This window comes from Pseudophryne corroboree, chromosome 6, assembly GCF_028390025.1.
Source record: "Pseudophryne corroboree isolate aPseCor3 chromosome 6, aPseCor3.hap2, whole genome shotgun sequence".
Classification (NCBI taxonomy): domain Eukaryota; kingdom Metazoa; phylum Chordata; class Amphibia; order Anura; family Myobatrachidae; genus Pseudophryne; species Pseudophryne corroboree.
The window spans coordinates 455,598,961-455,613,976 of NC_086449.1; the positions used below are offsets into that span (position 1 = coordinate 455,598,961).

Below are 15,016 nucleotides of genomic sequence, written 5' to 3' on the forward strand. Positions count from 1 at the left end.
ATAAAGCCCTTTCCCTGGTGCACCTGTCACTTGCACTTTGGGAGAGCACAGGAGCATATGTGAACCTGTAAGTATTGCACATAATAATGGTTTAAATTATTCACTGGTTAGGTTATATTATCCTAATTAATTAATTACACTGATTGTAGGATTATCTTCTGTGGAGGTTTTTTTCTCTATCAAATTTCACCCAAAGTGGGTATGTATGTAATCTTCATCATTCTCCTCCATTATTCTTTATCAACTGTATATTGTATGAACTTTTTATGTAGATGACGTATTTATAAATCTGTATATGTCTTTACCAGCTATTTTGACCTTCCCTCTGAAGAAGTCCTTAAAGGACGAAACGCGTCAGTGTTGAAGAGAGAAGAATACCCTTCATTCATCTTTGACACTAATCTGTGCATTTGAAAGGGTTATCTCTAATAGCAAATTGTGCTTTTTAATAAATTGTTATTAACTATATATGTGGTCATTTGTATTGCTGGTGTAATGGGATGTGAGTGGTAGCGCCCCCGATTCATTGTTTGGAAGAGTATTTATTTTTGGACCTAGCTAACAGTAGGTCTGTTTCGGTGGGCTGCAACCTCACAGTGCAGGATAAGCGTATTTTTGCTTTTATATATATATATATAAGTATTCACAGCGTTTGCCATGAAGCTCAAAATTGAGCTCAGGTGCATCCTGTTTCCACTGATCATCCTTGAGATGTTCCTACAGCTTAATTGGAGTCCACCTGTGGTAACTTCATTTGATTAAACATGATTTGGATAGGCACACCTGTCTATATAAGGTCCCACACTTGACAGTGCATGTATAAGCATGCACTGTATATTTGGTATTTCTTTTGTCAACATTCATAGGGGGAGATTCAAATGTTTGAACAGTCAGTTGGGAGTCTGTTTTTTCCTGTCTATTAGATAGGAAAAAACAGACACCCAACCGACTTTTCAAACATATGAATTCCACCCATAGTGTCCTGGTGGTCTCATCTGATTCATCGGTATTGGAGGTTCATGCACTACCCTATAAACCTTTCACTGCAGCCTAATGTCAGCATTCTCCAGAATGTAAGCATTTTGACATGTCAAAACTGTTGACATTCTGGTGTCAACATTATAACTGTCGACATGGTGATGGGGGATATGTACTTGGCCTTAGAGAGATAAAGTGGAAGTAGCAACCAAGCAGCTCCTAACTGCCATATTTCAACCAGCCTGTAGAGTGGCAGTTACTGTAGGAGCCGATTTGTTGGTACTTGATCCCTCTCCAAGGCTTGATAAATCTCCCCCTGCACCCCATGTAAGTGTGTGTATGTGTGTATGTATGTGTATATATGTGTGTATATGTATATATATATATGTGTATATATATATATATATATATATACACACACACACACACACACACCCCTGCCTACCTAAAATACAAAACCATGAAAAAGTGCTCCAAGCAGGGGAACTAGAGAATTATGGATGGAAGTATAAAAATCCAGTTTTCTCTCTGATCACATAGCTGACGTTGGGCCATGATAATGTCCCTGTGTTGCCCCATCGCAAGGATACTCTCACAAGATTGCAGTGCACAACACATTATGCCTCAAACTGATGTGCTATACTTGATTTTAAATGGAACCTGGATACCACCTTAGGCCAAGAAGATTTTTATTTTTATTTATTTTTTTATACAAAGTTTTAACCTCAGGAAATCCAGAAGGAGGAATTGCATAACAAGCTCCCGTCTGGGTTTCTTTTAAATCCACAGTCCCTCTTGTTTAAACAAGAGTAATTGTGGATTTAAAAGAAACCCAGATGGAAGTTTCCTTGCCATCTTTCCTGTGAGTGTGGTACGCATATTAATTGTTACACCATAAGAAAAGATACCTTTTTGGGATTTATTTATTGATTCTTTAAAGTGAGTCAGGTACGCTCTCATTAAACACTTTATGGTGGAAGATACACGAAAGGGGTGAAAAAAAGCAAAAGAAACCTTTATATGCACGAATAAGTTGGCTTCATTGTGATTGGGGGTACGTTCCTCATCTATATGTCTATGGGAGAAGGACTCGTCTAATAGAAAAGGAGGATTGAATGAAACAATACTACAGTGTTTGTTTGTTTGTTTTTTTATTTTTATTCTTGCTTCCATATAACCGCTGAGCCTGAATTAACACAATCAAACCAATGGAGTACTAAAGGAAAAGAAGGATCGCCAGCAGTAATAAGGGACGTACATAAGTTTGTTATACTGTGGCACTTATACTGGTAGTGATTACCTTTTTTTCTTTTGTGACAGTCAAAGAAGAAGTCTCTAATAAATTGTAAAGCGCAACGGAATTTGCTGCGCTATATAAGAAACTGCTAATAAATAAATAAATAATAACATCCTCTCTAAGTTAGTTGCTAAGTTTGACCAGTCTTTGTAATGATTTGGCCAAGCTTGTTCCTCTTGTGTCATCACTAAATGGCCTGCTGATCCCTGGCTGAATGCTCTAAGATATATTGGGTTATTAGCTGAAAATTCAGCAGAAAAGGTGGTTGATGAAATCCCTTTTGCCTACTTCCATGGGGCACTAGGTGAGCTGCTTGAGATCAAAAATAGACTGTGTGAAGTATTTAGGTGTTATGGAACTCCAGCACAATTGTGTAAGATCCCTAGAGCCATTGAGAGGGTCTTTGGCCTACAACAGCCACCTATTGTTCCCTTTAGTGTATTGCACTCACAGTGGTACTTAGGATGCCGCCAGATCTTAAACCTCAATCAGTAGAGACTTGCACAATTGACTGGAGACCGCAAGATGACTGCCTGGCATAATGTACAATAAACAATACATACACAGAGGGTTAATAGGCAGGGCAGGGTCAGATCTCAGGAGCAGCAAATGGGACACTGTGAGTTGGTAATTCAGAACACAGTGCACTTGGTAAATACACTTGCAGGCTGATCTGCTGGAGAGAACAATATGAAACAAAGTAAGGAGCAACTAATGGCAGTTCAGTGGTCAGGCAAGATTCAGGCGTGACTGGCAGACAGGTGTTCTGACAGGCAGAGTACCCACAGGAAGAATACAGGAATTCAGGACACAGACCAGCAACTTACACTGAAGCATAAGCTATAACTGGCAGGGTCAAGCAGGTTGACTGCCTTTTATAACAGAGAGTAGAACCATTCAGATCATTAGGAATGGGAAGGCCCACAATAAAAAAAAAAAATTGTCTCCTGCAGCTGCATTGCTGCCTGCACGCCTGGCTTCATGAGCGCTAGACAACCGGAGGTGCTGTAGCTCTCCAGCCTAACAAACCGCAGGAATATCTGGCATTGCAGCCGGATAATGCTGTGTCCCAGTTGCCTGGTGACAACCGGGACCCGTCACGGAGACAAGCCGCAGCGGTGGTTTGTGACATTAGGCAGATACAACCAGTGGTAACCCTTGCAGGCATGAGCGACAATTTACCATCCATCTCGTGTACAGAAAACTTAGTGACTTTTTACAAACATCACAAATGAAGCTCTGCCAGGTTTAGACCTGGAATTGCTCCCTTTAGCTTTTACAATGAACAGTAGAGGGAAAAAAGAGGGATACAGAACACTCAAAGAGAAAGTGTACAAAGAAACAGAACAAAGCACTAAAATGTATAATCTCACCACAGAAACACCCAATTCATTCCCAACCCAACAATAAAGTACTTCCATCTAGTGAGGGGTATCTACTGCTGAGCCTATCTCCAACTGACCCAACTCTATGGAGGCCTACCAGTTCCCCCTCCACTGGAGCTGCCGGGACTACTGCATGTCCTCTGGAACTGGGAAGGAGGAGGCACTTACCTTGCTGCTCCTCTGTATGCAGTTTGAAGGGGTGGCAGCAGTTCACCACCTATGCAGATTGTTAAAGGACCATTTCAGGAACATCCCTCACAGTGGCAGTGGGAAACTGTGCAGAACACGGTTATATTTATATTAACACATTAATATATTTTAAGTGCCATCACCCTGAAGGAGACTGTATCCCAAAGGGTTCAGTGTTTCACAATGGTATGATAGAGAAACACTGATAAACATCAGGATTTGCCTCTCCTGCAACAATTATCAAGTAGTTTGTACCCATTTACAATATGACTATCTTGCAGAAGCCAAGTGCTAAATCATGCTTTTGTTTTTATAGAGTCACCAGCAGGAGGTGTCAGTTTGCTGTGGAACAAGGAGAACATCTTGGACAAGCAGGTAAAATTGGATACATGAATGATAGTACCTATTAAGAAAATGTATTTGTGAAATAATCCAAAATGTGTGGCAAAGTGTTGTCCTCTACATTATCTCTGTACAATATTTCTTATGGATCAGTTTGAGACATGAATATATTAAATAGCATTCCGCTGGTGCAGTTCTTTTTTCGGCTATATACTGTATTTATGTTTATTACAGCACGGTATATACAGGTACTTACTATATTCTAGAAAACATTTTAGCAAATGAGAAAATGTATTGACAGTTGTTGCATCCACACAAGTGTGCTTACTCATCTAATCTTGTTTCTGGTTTTGCGTATAATGTTGGCTTCAGTTACAGATAATAAGTGAGAAGAATCGCACCACTAGACCAACCAGTCATCCAAATAATTACTACCAGCGTTACTTGCTTATTTAAACATTCAATAACCTTTTTATGTAATAAAATATTAAATATCAAAGGTGCTTCACCTATATTTGCATTAGTACTCCTATACATTATGAACTCTAGTGGTTGTTATTTGGATGACTGGTTGGTTTAGTTGTATGATTCTCGCTCATGGAGTGAGTAGTCCTGGTTTTATGGTTCAAATGCAGGACAAGCCCCTCATTTAATATTTGTGCTTTGTCACCTTGAGGTAACTGGGCAAATTTTAAGACTCTTTGATAGTGTAGGTCCTGCAAGAAGGTGGGGTACCTTGGCGAGTGGTTTGCAGGCTTCCGTGCATTGGCCAATTCACTAACTAAACCCCCATCATTTATTTATTGATGTTGTGAGGACAAATGAGCTTGCTATGGTGAGTGATGAACTTTCTGTGTGTGTGTGTGTGTGTGTATATATATATATATATATATATGTGTGTGTGTATATATATATACATATATCTAAAAAAAAAAAAACAGTTGTGACCGGCACTCCTACAGCATGAACTAAATACCTGGGTGCCTTCCCGTGGCACTGCAAGGCCCAGCAGACAAGATAATGTAATGGGCGGCACTCCAAAGGATTTTCAATAAATGCAACAGCTCACCAGGCCGATTAGCGTTTCGGCCTGGTGAGCTGTTGCATTTATTGAAAATCCTTTGGAGTGCCGCCCATTACATTATCTTGTATATATATATATATATATATATATATATAATGCAGAATGAGGGCGGCACTCACGCAGGCTGGTGCAGGTGTAGAAAAGGTCAGTTTATTGTTCCGACATGTTTCGGGGACTAGCCCCGTCCTCAGGGCCTTAACAACCCAAACTGAACATTAGACAAACATATATACCCAACCCAAAACTAACAATCATGATAAAATGCCACTCACCTTCTCCACGGCACCATCCTGTTCATCCGGACGCCGTACAGCGCTGTCACGTCGCTCACCCCTGACGTCATCCAGCAGCGCCGCATCACCATCACCATCACCTAGGTAACCTGCTGCTGCTCACGCTGGGCGCTAGGGTATACTCGGTATTCCCACGCTGACTGCCCGTGATGTCATCTGGCGGCGCTTTGCAGTGTGGTTGCCGTGGCAACTGCTTAAACTAAACACAAAGATACATACAATAAGTGCATATATAAAGAGCATTACGTCCCTACCACCTTGATTAGCAATACATAGTGCATCTCAGTTAAATACTAAACATATATCAAGACATTATTAAGACATTATTAGAGCTACATATTAATGTCCTAATACTATGATTATACTGCACTGGCCTAGACATCCATCATTATTCGCAAAAGACTTGACCAAAAGTGAGGAAATTCCTAAATAATATGTGGTCTATGCCTATCCACAATGTTCCTATCAATGGAATCATGGAGGTTTACAAAAAACTCTGGAGGCCAAGATTTTCGTTCAGGCCTCGAGGAGATAAGGTCCCTAGTTTATAAATCCATCTGGACTCATGCTGTAATAACATTCGATCCCTATCGCCCCCTCTGAGAGTCTTAGGGACTTGGTCAATCAAGATAGCCCTAATGCTCGCCACCCCATGCTTAAGTTCCAAACAGTGACGAGCTAAGGTTGGTCACTGTGACCTTTCTCTAATGCTTTTTTAAAGGCACTCCTATGTAGGGCCATGCGTTCACGAAACTGTCGTATGGTCTTGCCCACATAGGCAAGACCACACGGGCATGTCAAAAGGTACACCACATGTGTGGAAGTACATGTGAGACTGTGTTTGATGGGAATCTTTTTCCCAGTTAACGGATGATTAAATGTGTTGCCTGTCATTAGTGTATTGCAGGTAGCGCATCCCAAGCACCTGAAACAGCCCATTTTGGTTCTCAAAAAGTGGATATCCTGTGCACTGGTAATTTGGGTGACATCTAGTTTAACTATATGGTCCCCAATGTTACGGCCCCTAGTATGGCTAGGTAATAAGGAAGTATGGGCCAATGATGACAGAGCTCCCTCCGTCTGTATGATTGGCCACAGTGCTTTAGCCTTTCTAATGTTCCTATTGGTGGCCGTGGTAAATCTACTAACCCAGGGCAATTTAGGACTATCAACCCTGCAAGATTTAACTAAGGGGCTCAATGCTTGTTCACGTGGAATATTAAGGGCCTTAGATTTAGCTTTTTCAAGTTCCCCTAAGGGATAACCCCGTTGTGCGAACTTGACCAGCATATTATCCATAGCTGTCTCAGTGTCACTAGGGTCTGATATAATACGTCTTACCCGCAAAAATGGTAAACCCCTTTTCAATGAACTTGGGTGGAAACTACGGTAGTCAAGTAACATATTTCTATCAGTCTTCTTAATAAATAAAGAAGTTGACAACTTGCCCTGATTGTTGGTAATAGCCACATCTAAATAATTAACCGTAGTACCATCAATAATGAAGTGAATTGTACAGGATGCTGGGTCGCATTGTGATCCTCCCACAGGCTAATTAAATCTTCTCTTGATCCCTGCCATAGTACTATCAAATCATCAATGTACCTTCTGAAATAAATTACCCTAGACTTAATAGTAGGGTCCAGATAAAACATTTTGGTCTCAACATGATGCATAAATGCGTTCGCGTACGACGGGGCCACTGCGGACCCCATCGCACACCCCGCAAGTTGTAAAATAAATCTGCCATTAAAGACAAAGTAATTCCGTCTCAGGACTTTATCCAACAGGGACAAAAAGAATGATATCTCTGGGCCTTGGTAAATGGCATTATCTTGGATAAGGGCTCTCACAGCTTCAATACCCGCCTCGTGTGGTATACAAGTGTATAAACTCGTGACATCCGAGCTGCAAAGCAACACCCCCTCTGGTAAATCACCCAGGGCTTGCAGCTGTAGCAGGAGGGATGTTGTATCTTTTAAATATGAAGGAAGGGATTGAATGCATGGGTTTAAAAAAGCATCAAGATACACCGATATAGGGTGGTATAAAGACCCTCTGGCAGACACTATAGGTCTGCCACGAGGGTCCACCAAGGACTTATGGACTTTGGGCACAGTGTAAAACAGTGGGGCCTTAGGATGTTCAATAGTGAGAGCCCTTACTGTTTCCTCTGCAATTATGCCCTGGTCCTTAGCTGCTAACAAAAATGCATCTAGTTCCCTTTTGTATTCTTTGATGGGGTCCATCGTGAGTCTCTTGTAAACCCTGGTATCTTTAAGTTGACGCTCACATTCATTAACATATTCCTCAAGGTTTTGTATCACAATGGACCCCCACTTATCAGCCTTGCAGACCACTATGTCCGTTCTAAGGGACAAATTGCGTAACGTGACCATCTCAGATCTAGAAAGATTAAGGTGGACCTGATCTGTCATTAACATAGTGTCCTCAGTCTCTAACATCCGCAAGAACGTCTTGATTGATGGATTCAGGCTTGGAGGGCCAAAGTTGGATCGAGGAGCTATCTTACGTAACTGTGCTGGGATATTCAACTCTGAATTATCCGCGGGCCGCGCATTGAAGTATTCTTGCCGCCTCAAAGTTCTACCTAATTGGTGTAAATCCACTTTCCTCTCCAACGGATCCGGAAGAACCGTAGGCACAAAAGACAGCCCCTTTGATAATAGATGGTATTCTTGATCAGTTAATGGTACCGAAGATAAGTTGAAAACCAGTTCTTTTAAGCTCGCGGCGGTTTTTGAGCGAATGATCCTTTGATTTTGTTTCGCCCTCCGCGTCCTCTCCCTCTTCCTGGCTGGGGAGTGCGATTGGACCGGGTGCGGATTCCCTGTGCTCCTTGGCCTAAAGGGAAGGTCCCTTCAGACTGAGATGTATCACCAGAAGGACCTTCAGAATCACTGGCTGAGGTACTTGCCCCCATCTGTTGTTCCCTCCGCCAGCGTGAATTCGATCGCCAGTTGGGTTGCTCGTAGTCCTGTGATGCCCGGGTACCACCTAGCCAAGGGTAAACTTGTCTTTGCTGATAGTCTCTCTGTACTGTAGCAAGTTTATCTTTCTTAAACCGCACTAGGTCCTGCTGGTACTGTTCAATTTGGGTGCCCAATTTTGCAACCCAATCTGTTTGGGTGTCCAGCTGTAGTGCGGGCTTATGTTCACCCTCAAACTGTACCAGTTGTTCCCTAACTAGGTTGAGCTCCCTAGTGGACTCTAACACAACCAGCAGCAGTAGGTCCATGGAGCATTTATTCAAGATCGCAACCCACCGCCGGCAGAAAGCTGTATTAAATCGCCCTATGGTCGGTGAGTTGCGGATCCTGAACCCCCGAGGTATTACATTTTCTCTTGACGTCCTAGTGGATGCTGGGACTCCGTCAGGACCATGGGGATTAGCGGCTCCGCAGGAGACGGGGCACAAAAATAAAAGCTTTAGGACTAGGTGGTGTGCACTGGCTCCTCCCCCTATGACCCTCCTCCAAGCCTCTGTTAGGTTTTTGTGCCCGTCCGAGCAGGGTGCAATCTAGGTGGCTCTCCTAAAGAGCTGCTTAGAAAAAGTTATTAGGTTTTTTATTTTCAGTGAGTCCTGCTGGCAACAGGCTCACTGCAACGAGGGACTTAGGGGAGAAGAAGTGAACTCACCTGCGTGCAGGATGGATTGGCTTCTTAGGCTACTGGACACCATTAGCTCCAGAGGGATCGAACACAGGCCCAGCCATGGAGTCCGGTCCCGGAGCCGCGCCGCCGACCCCCTTGCAGATGCCGAAAAGTGAAGAGGTCCAGAAACCGGCGGCAGAAGACTTTTCAGTCTTCATGAGGTAGCGCACAGCACTGCAGCTGTGCGCCATTGTTGTCAGCACACTTCACACCAGCGGTCACTGAGGGTGCAGGGCGCTGGGGGGGGCGCCCTGGGCAGCAATGATAATACCTTGTTCTGGCTAAAAATACATCACATATAGCCCCTGGGGCTATATGGATGTATTTAACCCCTGCCAGGTCTCACAAACACCGGGAGAAGAGCCCGCCGAAATAGGGGGCGGGGCCTATCTCCTCAGCACACAGCGCCATTTTCCTGCACAGCTCCGCTGCGAGGAAGGCTCCCAGGACTCTCCCCTGCACTGCACTACAGAAACAGGGTAAAAAAACAGAGAGGGGGGGCACTTTTTTGGCGATATTGTTATATTAAGCTGCTATAAAGGAAACAACATTTCTGTAGGGTTGTTCCTATATATTTATAGCGCTTGGGTGTGTGCTGGCAAACTCTCCCTCTGTCTCCCCAAAGGGCTAGTGGGGTCCTGTCTTCGATAAGAGCATTCCCTGTGTGTCTGCTGTGTGTCGGTACGTGTGTGTCGACATGTATGAGGACGATGTTGGTGTGGAGGCGGAGCAATTGCCGGTAATGGTGATGTCACCCCCTAGGGAGTCGACACCGGAATGGATGGCTTTGTTTATGGAATTACGTGATAATGTCAGCACGTTACAAAAATCAGTTGACGACATGAGACGGCCGGCAAACCAGTTAGTACCTGTCCTGGCGTCTCAGACACCGTCAGGGGCTGTAAAACGCCCTTTACCTCAGTCGGTCGACACAGACCCAGACACGGACACCGAATCTAGTGTCGACGGTGAAGAAACAAACGTATTTTCCAGTAGGGCCACACGTTATATGATCACGGCAATGAAGGAGGCTTTGCATATCTCTGATACTGCAAGTACCACAAAAAGGGGTATTATGTGGAGTCTGAAAAAACTACCTGTAGTTTTTCCTGAATCAGAGGAATTGAATGAAGTGTGTGATGAAGCGTGGGTTAACCCCGATAGAAAACTGCTAATTTCAAAGAAGTTATTGGCATTATATCCTTTCCCGCCAGAGGTTAGGGCGCGCTGGGAAACACCCCCTAGGGTGGATAAGGCACTCACACGCTTATCAAAACAAGTGGCGTTACCGTCTCCTGAAACGGCCGCCCTCAAGGATCCAGCTGATAGGAGGCTGGAAACTACCCTGAAAAGTATATACACTCATACTGGTGTTATACTGCGACCAGCCATCGCCTCTGCATGGATGTGCAGTGCTGGGGTGGTTTGGTCGGATTCCCTGACTGAAAATATTGATACCCTGGATAGGGACAGTATTTTATTGACTATAGAGCAATTAAAGGATGCTTTTCTTTATATGCGAGATGCTCAGAGGGATATTTGCACTCTGGCATCGAGAGTAAGTGCGATGTCCATATCTGCCAGAAGAAGTTTATGGACGCGACAGTGGTCAGGTGATGCGGATTCCAAACGGCATATGGAAGTATTGCCGTATAAAGGGGAGGAATTATTTGGGGTCGGTCTATCGGATTTGGTGGCCACGGCAACAGCCGGGAAATCCACCTTTTTACCTCAGGTCCCCTCCCAACAGAAAAAGACACCGTCTTTTCAGCCGCAGTCCTTTCGTTCCTATAAGAACAAGCGGGCAAAAGGACAGTCATATCTGCCCCGAGGCAAAGGAAAGGGTAAGAGAGTGCACCAAGCAGCTCCCTCCCAGGAGCAGAAGCCCTCCCCGGCTTCTGCAAAGCCCTCAGCATGACGTTGGGGCTTTACAAGCGGACTCAGGGGCGGTGGGGGGTCGACTCAAGAATTTCAGCGCACAGTGGGCTCACTCACAGGTGGACCCCTGGATCCTGCAGGTAGTATCTCAGGGTTACAGGTTGGAATTCGAGAAGTCTCCCCCTCGCCGGTTCCTAAAGTCTGCTCTGCCAACGTCTCCCTCAGACAGGGCGACGGTATTGGAAGCCATTCACAAGCTGTATTCTCAGCAGGTGATAGTCAAGGTACCCCTCCTACAACAGGGAAAGGGGTATTTCTCTATCGTCCTAGTGGATGCTGGGGTTCCTGAAAGGACCATGGGGAATAGCGGCTCTGCAGGAGACAGGGCACAAAAAGTAAAGCTTTAGGATCAGGTGGTGTGCACTGGCTCCTCCCCCTATGACCCTCCTCCAAGCCTCAGTTAGATTTTTGTGCCCGGCCGAGAAGGGTGCAATCTAGGTGGCTCTCCTAAAGAGCTGCTTAGAAAAGTTTAGCTTAGGTTTTTTATTTTACAGTGAGTCCTGCTGGCAACAGGATCACTGCAACGAGGGACTTAGGGGAGAAGAAGTGAACTCACCTGCGTGCAGGATGGATTGGCTTCTTGGCTACTGGACATTAGCTCCAGAGGGACGATCACAGGTACAGTCTGGATGGTCACCGGAGCCTCGCCGCCGGCCCCCTTGCAGATGCTGAAACGAGAAGAGGTCCAGAATCGGCGGCAGAAGACTCCTCAGTCTTCTTAAGGTAGCGCACAGCACTGCAGCTGTGCGCCATTTTCCTCTCAGCACACTTCACACGGCAGTCACTGAGGGTGCAGGGCGCTGGGAGGGGGGCGCCCTGGGAGGCAAATGAAAACCTTTTTTGGCTAAAAATACCTCACATATAGCCTCCGGGGGCTATATGGAGATATTTAACCCCTGCCAGAATCCGTTAAGAGCGGGAGACGAGGCCGCCGAAAAAGGGGCGGGGCCTATCTCCTCAGCACACAGCGCCATTTTCCCTCACAGAAAGGCTGGAGGGAAGGCTCCCAGGCTCTCCCCTGCACTGCACTACAGAAACAGGGTTAAAACAGAGAGGGGGGGCACTAATTTGGCGTTAGAAATATATAAAAAAGATGCTATAAGGGAAAACACTTATATAAGGTTGTCCCTATATAATTATAGCGTTTTTGGTGTGTGCTGGCAAACTCTCCCTCTGTCTCTCCAAAGGGCTAGTGGGTCCTGTCCTCTATCAGAGCATTCCCTGTGTGTGTGCTGTGTGTCGGTACGTGTGTGTCGACATGTATGAGGACGATGTTGGTGAGGAGGCGGAGCAATTGCCTGTAATGGTGATGTCACTCTCTAGGGAGTCGACACCGGAATGGATGGCTTATTTAGGGAATTACGTGATAATGTCAACACGAGCCAAGGTCGGTTGACGACATGAGACGGCCGACAAACAATTAGTACCGGTCCAGACGTCTCAGAAACACCGTCAGGGGTTTTAAAACGCCCGTTTACTTTAGTCGGTCGACACAGACACAGACAGGGACACTGAATCCAGTGTCGACGGTGAATAAACAAACGTATTCCTTATTAGGGCCACACGTTAAGGGCAATGAAGGAGGTGTTACATATTTCTGATACTACAAGTACCACAAAAGAGGGTATTATGTGGGATGTGAAAAAACTACCGTAGTTTTTCCTGAATCAGATAAATTAAATGAAGTGTGTGATGATGCGTGGGTTCCCCCCGATAGAAAATATGGGCGGTATACCCTTTCCCGCCAGAAGTTAGGGCGCGTTGGGAAACACCCCTTAGGGTGGATAAGGCGCTCACACGCTTATCAGAACAAGTGGCGGTACCGTCTATAGATAGGGCCGTCCTCAAGGAGCCAGCTGACAGGAGGCTGGAAAAATATCATAAAAAGTATATACACACATACTGGTGTTATACTGCGACCAGCGATCGCCTCAGCCTGGATGTGCAGAGCTGGGGTGGCTTGGTCGGATTCCCTGACTAAAAATATTGATACCCTTGACAGGGACAGTATTTTATTGACTATAGAGCATTTAAAGGATGTATTTCTATATATGCGAGATGCACAGAGGGATATTTGCACTCTGTCATCAAGAGTAAGTGCGATGTCCATATCTGCCAGAAGATGTTTATGGACACGACAGTGGTCAGGTGATGCAGATTCCAAACGGCACAAAGGTGTATTGCCGTATAAAGGAAGAGGAGTTATTTGGGGTCGGTCCATCGGACCTGGTGGCCACGGCAACTGCTGGAAAATCCACCGTTTTTACCCTAAGTCACATCTCTGCAGAAAAAGACACCGTCTTTTCAGCTTCAGTCCTTTCGTCCCTATAAGAGTCATATCTGCCCAGGGATAGAGGAAAGGGAAGAAGACTGCAGCAGGCAGCCCATTCCCAGGAACAGAAGCGTTCCACCGCTTCTGACAAGCTCTCAGCATGACGCTGGGACCGTACAGGACCCCTGGATCCTACAAGTAGTATCCCAGGGGTACAGTTTGGAATGTCGAGACGTTTCCCCTGCGCAGGCTCCTGAAGGCTGCTTTACCAAGGTCTCCCTCCGACAAGGAGGCAGTATGGGAAAAAATTCACGAGCTGTATTCCCAGCAGGTGATAATTAAATTACCCCTCCTACAACAAGAAAAGGGGTATTATTCCACACTATATTGTGGTACTGAAGCCAGAAGGCTAGGTGAGACCTATTCTAAATCTAAAAAAATTTGAACACTTACAAAGGTTCAAATCAAGATGGAGTCACTCAGAGCAGTGATAACGAACCGGGAAGGGGACTATCTGGTGTCCCGAGACATCAGGGATGCTTACCTCCATGTCCCAAATTTGCCCTTATCACTAAGGGTACCTCAGGTTCGTGGTACAGAACTGTCACTATCAGTTTCAGACGCTGCCGTTTGGATTGTCTACGGCACCCCGGGTCTTTACCAAGGTAATGGCCGAAATGATGGTTCTTCTTCGAAGAAAAGGCGTCTTAATTATCCCTTACTTGGACGATCTCCTGATAAGGGCAAAGTCCAGGGAACAGTTGGAGGTCGGAGTAGCACTATCTCGGATACTGTTACAACAGCAGGGGTGGATTCTAAATATTCCAAAATCGCAGCTGATCCCGACAACAAGTCTCCTGTGCTTAGGGATGATTCTGGACACAGTCCAGAAAAAGGTGTTTCTCCCGGAAGAGAAAGCCAGGGAGTTATCCGAGCTAGTCAGGAACCTCCTAAAATCAGTGCATCATTGCACAAGGGCCATGGTAAAAAAATGGTGACTTCCTTCGAAGCAATTCCAGTCGGCAGATTTCATGCAAGAACTTTTCAGTGGGATCTGCTGGACAAATGGTCCGGATCGCATCTTCAGATGCATCAGCGGATAACCCTATATCCAAGGACAAGGGTGTCTCTCCTGTGGTGGTTACAGAGTGCTCATCTTCTAGAGGGCCGCAGATTCGGCATTCAGTTTTGGATGTTGGTGACCACGGAGGCCAGCCCGAGAGGCTGGGGAGCAGTCACACAAGGAAAAAATTTCCAGGGAGTGTGATCAAGTCTGGAGATTTTTCTCCACATAAATATAGCTAAGGGTAAATTTATAATGCTCTAAGCTTAGCAAGACCTCTGCTTCAAGGTCAGCCGGTATTGATCCAGTGGGATAAAACATCACGGCAGTCGCCCACGTAAATAGACAGGGCGGCACAAGAAGCAGGAGGGCAGTGGCAAAAACTGCAAGGACTTTTCGCTGGGCGGAAAATCATGTGATAGCACTGTCAGCAGTGTTTCATTCCGGGAATGGAAACTGGGAAGCAGACTTCCTCAGTAGGCACGACCTCCACCCGGCAG

General features: G+C 45.4%; 1 protein-coding gene across 1 annotated transcript in view; it reads left to right on the forward strand.

The window, feature by feature from the left end:
• The window catches only part of MOV10L1 (Mov10 like RNA helicase 1), a 432,265-nt gene that overhangs the window by 211,072 nt on the left and 206,177 nt on the right, over nucleotides 1-15,016 (forward strand). Inside the window, exon 11 of the mRNA XM_063929997.1 lies at nucleotides 4,166-4,224. Within this exon, the coding sequence (XP_063786067.1) occupies nucleotides 4,166-4,224 (59 nt within the window). The remainder of the gene's footprint in view (nucleotides 1-4,165; nucleotides 4,225-15,016) is intronic.